This window comes from Acanthochromis polyacanthus, chromosome 21 (genome assembly GCF_021347895.1).
Source record: "Acanthochromis polyacanthus isolate Apoly-LR-REF ecotype Palm Island chromosome 21, KAUST_Apoly_ChrSc, whole genome shotgun sequence".
In the NCBI taxonomy this organism is placed as follows: domain Eukaryota; kingdom Metazoa; phylum Chordata; class Actinopteri; family Pomacentridae; genus Acanthochromis; species Acanthochromis polyacanthus.
In genome coordinates this window covers 2,964,087-2,970,688 of record NC_067133.1, presented here as the reverse complement: position 1 = coordinate 2,970,688, position 6,602 = coordinate 2,964,087, and the positions used below count along the sequence as shown (strand labels likewise).

Genomic DNA, 6,602 nt, shown 5'->3' with positions numbered 1-6,602 from the left:
TTGAGTTCACATCTTTACTGAGTCACAGTTCCAACACATTTCACCAGCAAATAACTGAGGAAACACAGACGGGGGTAAAAGGACAGTAAATCACAAAATTGTAAAAGCATTTTGTCACTGAAAAATGATTGCAGTTAAAAATTCGTGGTGTAACAAAGAACCGTGGAAGGAAAGGTGATCGAACAGACACACAAACAGCAGCCGACCCCCCACTCTCCTGTCTAAATCTTTTACTTGCCCTTCTTTGGCGTAATCAGCAGGGGGCAGCGTTGATCAAACATGAAGAGAATTTTTCTCTTTCCTCTGGCTCCCCCAAGTGGTGATGCCCAGATGATGCAGCTGACATGGACACATTCATGACGGAGGCAAGGACACCGTACAATGCTAAAACACACACTGAGCAGCGACAAACAGCAGAGATAAAGGGACGACGGAGTGGGGCAAATACGAGGAGGGAAAGAGGCAGACTGCTTCCTGTCAGGTTAATCACTTTTCACTCGTTGCCTCCATGATTCTGAGACTTTTTGAGCGTTTCAAACAAACAGCAGGATCCATCATGTCATCTTCCATCTGTTACATAATCTGGATTATCTTCCGTTATCATCACGACTTAAAAGCCACTCCACAAAGTCTGTGGGTCAGCAGATCTGTGACGCTGCATATGTTTTCGACACGCGATCAGATTCCACTGATTCGCACACGCTCAGACCAGCCGCTACGCCATCCCATCATAAACACACAGATAGAGAGAGAGGACAGAGTAAGAGTGATCCTCCCATCGCCATCCAGTTCAGCCGTCACTTCTCAGTCTCCTTTCAGAGTCTGTGGCTGGCAGTGGGCAGCTAAAAATCCTGTGACCCCCCCCGACCCCGGACCCTAGCAGAGGTCGGAGACGTAGTCAAAATCCTTGAAGTAGTCCTGCTCCTTACGGGAGAGGGTGCGGCGCTCGCGGGGAGGCGTGAGGGTGGGAGCCTCGGTGGTGAACTCGGCGTCGAAGTTGCTGACGTCTTCTTTTCCTGCGATCGTCGGGACGAACGGCGGCGGGACTTTTCTCTGAAGAAGAGCCTCCCAGTCGGTGTTCTAAACGAGATTTACATGTAGTCAGTCGTGGAATTATGTTTTTGTGTCATTTACATTTAATAATAATAAATTTGTAATGCGCTTTTTATTTAGGCGAAATCTCAAAGCGCAACATTGAGGATATAAAACGCATAAAAACAAAACAATCAGATAAAATCACAATAAAAAATAGAAACTTCAGGGACACGTTTAATTAAAAGCTTTGTTAACCCTCTGTTGTCCTGCGGGTCAAAATTGACCCATTTTAAAGTTTGAAAATGTGGAGAAAAAAAATATTTTCACAGTGAAACTTCTGATGTCACATTTTCAACATTTTTGGGAACTCTTTGAACAGTTTTTGGTGGAAAAAAGAAATGTTAGAAATGTTTCTTTTAGAACATTCACAAAAAAATCAATTGCGATTACAAATGTTTTTGGTTGATTTTTTGTGAATCTTCTTAAAGAAAATAGTAGAAGTTTTACTGATATATATGGAATCATTTTAGATTTTTTGGAAGATTTTTACTCATTTTTTGAAAATATTAACAAGAATCTTCTTGCCAAATTTGGGGGATTTAAAAAAAAAAAAAACTTTTAAGAGAACTTTTTAAGGAATTATTGGAATTTTCTTCCTGAAAGTTTTTCATAATTTTCAGATATTTGGGGAATTTTTTGCTGAATTTTTAAAAAAAAAATTTCAGACAAGGGAACTATTTTTTCATGCCCATAAATGAGGACAACAGGAGGGTTAAAAAGAGAGGTCTTTAGGCCTTTTTTAAAAACATCCACTGCCTGCGGAGCTCTTAACACCGTCTGAAATACAAACAAAAAGTCAACACTCACTCTGAAGAAAGGCTGCTTTTTGACATCTTCAGCGTCCTTTTCTCCAGAGCCGAGACGTCTTTCAGGATTTCTTCTCAATAACTAGGAACCAAGAAACAACAACAAACATTAATGCTTTCTTTGCCTCACAGATATGTAGGTAAACATGAATACATTTTGCACAATCTCAAATATTATCATGGAACCAATCGATTTTAAGTTTTTGTTGGCTTTTTAAGAATTTGTTTAGTGTTATGGCTGTGATTGTAGAAGACCTCAGAGTGATTCTTAATGCAGTATTTTACAAATGTACAGACACGGATGAAAGTATTGGCACCCCTGGATTTTTCCAGAAAATACAACATTTCTCCCAGAAATTGTTGCAATAACAAATGTTTCTGGTATACATGTGTTTATTTCCTTAACGTGCTGTTGAAAAAACACAAAAAAGCAGAAGAAAAAAAACAAAGTTGCCATAATTTTACACAAAACTAAAAAAAAATGGGCTGGACGAAATTTGAATTTTAAATCCGTGGGTAAATCATTTTACTTTAAGCATGTGATGCTCGTTGAAACTCACCTGTAGCAACTAACAGGTGCTGGCAAAACCGAATTCACACTTGAAGGCAGTTAGAATGTATAAAAGTTGACTGGAAAAATTCCAGGGGTACTAATACTTTCATCAATGACTGTATGGGGTGTCTGAAAGCTTTTTCCCGCCACTGTATGTAGGGCTTAAATTTCCAGCCTAATAACAAATAAACTGAAAGACAGGACAAAGAGAACATAAAGGACAATGAGGACAGGAATCAGTCTGACCCGTCTCATGATGCCGATGGCCTCGGTGGAGAGGAATCGTGGGTAGCGGACTTCGTCGTTCACTATGCTGTCAAAAACCTCCTCTTCATCGTCGCCTGGGAACGGAGACTGAAACAAACGTAAGAAGCATCTGAAGTGTTAAATATTTATTTCCCCCGGCTCAGGTGGAGATGTCATGTTGCAGCTTTATGCATTTTTTTTTTTTTAATCTTTGGTTATTCTGTTTCAAAACTTTCTCTCTCACACATTTCCTCTTTTCTACTAAAATTATTCTATAAGAGGAAAAACTTGTGATCAGAGCTTTCACTTCTGCCACATCATGAAATCAGCACAGTCAGCACAGACCTAAAAGTGAACCGGGCAACTTAAATGTACATGACGCAGCAGTGTACGATGACGTTCATTTAATGAGTTAGTGAGGCATGGTGAGCATAAAGCCAGAGGTTTCAGAGTGATAAAGGTGACGGACACAAAACAACTACAGAGGGATGCAAAATCACCACAAAGCGACAAAAATGACTGAGGCTGACACAAAACAATCCCAAAAACATCAGAAACGGCAACAAATACACGACTATCACCTCAATAAGCTGTCACTATTGCATTTACACTGTATTTTGATCCTTTTTTAAATAAAAAGGTGAGAAAGAAACGTCTTTTTGGTTCTTCTGTATGCGTTATACACAGAGAAACTGGAAATAAAAGTCTTCCATATTTTATTCAAATGAATGAACTTTAATTTCCCCAAAAGGATGAATAAAGTATCTATCTATCCATCCATGGTTGCAGTTCCTGCTTGGATCACCGTTTTATTCCTCCTCTTGCTCTGTTTTTAGCTTTTCTTGGCCACATTCCAAGTTATTGTGCAAACAATTTGCACATTAAAGGCTAAAAATTTCCACTGTTAAATCCTTATGAAATATGATCTAAATGTGAACATTCAGCCAACAGTTTGAAACAACTTTTGAGTGGAAAAATGATCTCTGGGAACTGGCTACCGGCTGTCGTTTTATATTTAGTGCACAGACGTGAAAGTGGAATCGATCTTTTCATCAAACTCCCACCAACAAAGTGTAGTAGCCAGTGCCATTTGACCTTTATTTAGCAGCCAAGAGCGAGACAGGAAACCAGGGCAGACGGGGAAAAAGGGTATGACATGGAGCAGAGGCCCTTCCTGCTGAGAAAAAATAACGCTTTATTCTCACCTCTCCGACTAGCATCTCGTAGATGAGCACTCCGAGCCCCCACCAGTCCACTGCTCTGGTGTACGACGTATCCGTCAGCACCTCTGGAGCCAAAAACTCAGGAGTCCCACAGAATGTGCTGGTTCTGTCTCCATAACCCATGCCTTAGCGAGAAAAAGAACAAGCGAAGAACAGTGAGGGTAGGTTTGATTCAACTGAGAGTAGAGAGGCACTTTGATGCTTGAGAAAGTAAGAAAATCTGATTTTTTTTCTTAATGTAGGGAACATTCTCTCAAATGGTGCTGTAGAGGGCCAGTGTGATAAATAAATAATGAACTCTCACCTTCTTTACAGAGCCCAAAATCTGCTATTTTCACAAAACCCTCTGTGTCAAGCAGCAGGTTGTCCAATTTAAGATCCCTGGTGAAGAAAAGGAAAAGGATTCATGTCTTGTAGTGATAGAAAAGACAGCATGCATGCCTCTTTTCATAGGGGTCAGTATAGAAATGCGGCATTTTTGCTGTTTTCAGGCCTAAAATCAACATGGCCGTCTATAACCAAACACCACACGGCATTTATACACAAAGATTCTTCTAAATATTATATATCAATTCAGTAAAATTAAAAGTTATTTATAAAGATATTGTAGTAAAGCTGCTGACATGCCATAAATCCACACTTGACTCACACACTACTTTATATTAAATAACTCTGAAGTGACAAAAAGAGGCACAAAATGACAAAACTGAGAGACAAAATGACAAAAACAACACAGAAAATGACAAAATCAAGATACAAACCGAGAAAAAGAGATACAAAATGACAAAACCGATGCACAAAGAGACAAAAATGAGACAGGAAATGACAAAACCAAGGCACAAAACGACAAAACCAAGGCACAAAATGACAAAACCAAGGCACAAAACGACAAAACTGAGACACAAAATTACAAAACAAGACATAAAATGATAAAACAGGAGACAAAATTACAAAAACGAGACAGAAAACGACAAAATCTAGACACAAAATGACAAAAATGAGACAGAAAATGACAAAACCAAGGCACAAAACGACAAAACCGAGACACAAACTAACAAAAACGACATAGGAAACGACAAAACAGACACAAAATGGCAAAACCAAGACAGAAAATGACAAAATCTGGACACAAAGTGATACAAATGAGAGAGGAAATGACAGAGAAAAAAAATGGCAAAAACCAAAAACAAAGTAACAACCATTTTTGAATTGGCGTGTTTTATTATTGTTTAGCTCATTAGAAGGTGGCTTTTAATAAATTGGGACGGTTATTTAGTTGGCATTTCAGTGATATCCAGTCATTTTTTATTAATAAGTGGTTGCTTCCATAATAAATAATTATGGAATTTGTAAAGACATGATCATAATGAACATAAAAAAACATTAATTTTCTTACTTTTAATAAAAAATGTATGCAAGATATATCTCATGGAGATCATGATCAAAGTGCTCACCGGTACACGATTTTATGGTCATGAAGGAACTCCAGACCCAAAACCACACAGGCAGAGTAGAACCTGAAGGACAGACAACAGACAGAAAAACAGAGTTGAACAGACAGGCTGCTGCGTCGTCGATCATCAGCATCAGCGGGTGTAAAGACACGGACAACACGGCGCTTCGAACACGCGTTTCTTCTCTTTAACACTCACACAGCACGAGGCTCAGAAAAGACGTCGGCATGTATGTGCATCATGAGGTCTCCTCCCGCCGTGTACTCCATGACAAAACACACATGTTCTGGCGTCTGGAAACATGCAAACAGGTTGACCAGGAAGGGGTGGTGGGAGCCGTTGACGGTCTCAAAGATCCGCTTCTCACACATCAGACTGGAGACAGACAGAGGAGGAGGGGGTGCGTATGAGACGGTCGTTGTACGAGGTGCAATCATGAGGTGAATGAGCTCTTGTCGTGCAGCAGAGATTTGGTTGTGGTCAGCGTCGGTTACCTTTCCACTTCATCCCGAGCCACAATGTCTCCTTTCTTCAGGGCCTTGATGGCGTACAGGCTGCCGGTCTTTTTGTACTCTGACAGCAGCACCTGAACAGTCCCACAAAAGCTCACTTCAGGGATTTGAATAATAAAATGCTAATGGAAAGTAATATAAAGGAATGGATTATAATTTAGACCTACAATGAATCAGTTCTGTCACTCTTTCCTGCTGGTTCTTACTGAAGCGAGTTTGGGTCATTTCTTGAACATTTTACATGAAAACTTCTATTAAAATTTCTATTATGGGACCTTATGAATATTTGAATCTTGAGTCTCAGATTAACCTTCCGTCATTACTTTTATTCCTTAAAATCAACTTATCTAACCCTCCTGTCGTCCTGCGGGTCAAAATTGACTCGTTTTAAAGTTTGAAAATGGGAGAAAAAAATAAATATTTTCACAGTGAAACTTCTGATGTCCACATTTTCGGGAAATTTTTGAACATTTTTTGGTGGAAAAAAAGAAATGTTAAAAATGTTTAAGAACATTCACAAAAAGATCGACCAAAATCTGACGAAATTTCATATATCCACTGTGAAAAGAGTTGCTTCCCTCCCCATTTTCAAACTTTAATACGGGTCAATTTGGCCCGTAGGACGACATGAGGGTTAGAATATATATAAATAATGAAATAAATAAGGTCGCTACTTCTTGAATTTAATGGGGAGGTGTTTTGAATGTAACCCA

General features: G+C 39.2%; 1 protein-coding gene across 5 annotated transcripts in view; it reads right to left on the bottom strand.

Annotated features, from left to right (window-relative positions):
• pkn1b (protein kinase N1b) overlaps window positions 1-6,602 on the bottom strand; it is a 55,114-nt gene continuing 48,512 nt past the window's right edge. For 4 of the 5 annotated variants that reach the window (XM_051941134.1, XM_051941133.1, XM_051941132.1 and 1 more), the window contains exons 15-22: window positions 5,872-5,963; window positions 5,576-5,752; window positions 5,378-5,440; window positions 4,228-4,304; window positions 3,906-4,048; window positions 2,701-2,808; window positions 1,903-1,983; window positions 1-1,080 (exon numbers count right to left, since the gene is read on the bottom strand). In XM_051941134.1, coding sequence (XP_051797094.1) covers window positions 877-1,080; window positions 1,903-1,983; window positions 2,701-2,808; window positions 3,906-4,048; window positions 4,228-4,304; window positions 5,378-5,440; window positions 5,576-5,752; window positions 5,872-5,963 — 945 coding nt within the window. In that variant the 3' untranslated portion in view covers window positions 1-876. The remainder of the gene's footprint in view (window positions 1,081-1,902; window positions 1,984-2,700; window positions 2,809-3,905; window positions 4,049-4,227; window positions 4,305-5,377; window positions 5,441-5,575; window positions 5,753-5,871; window positions 5,964-6,602) is intronic. The other variant, XM_051941135.1, reaches the window with a different exon arrangement.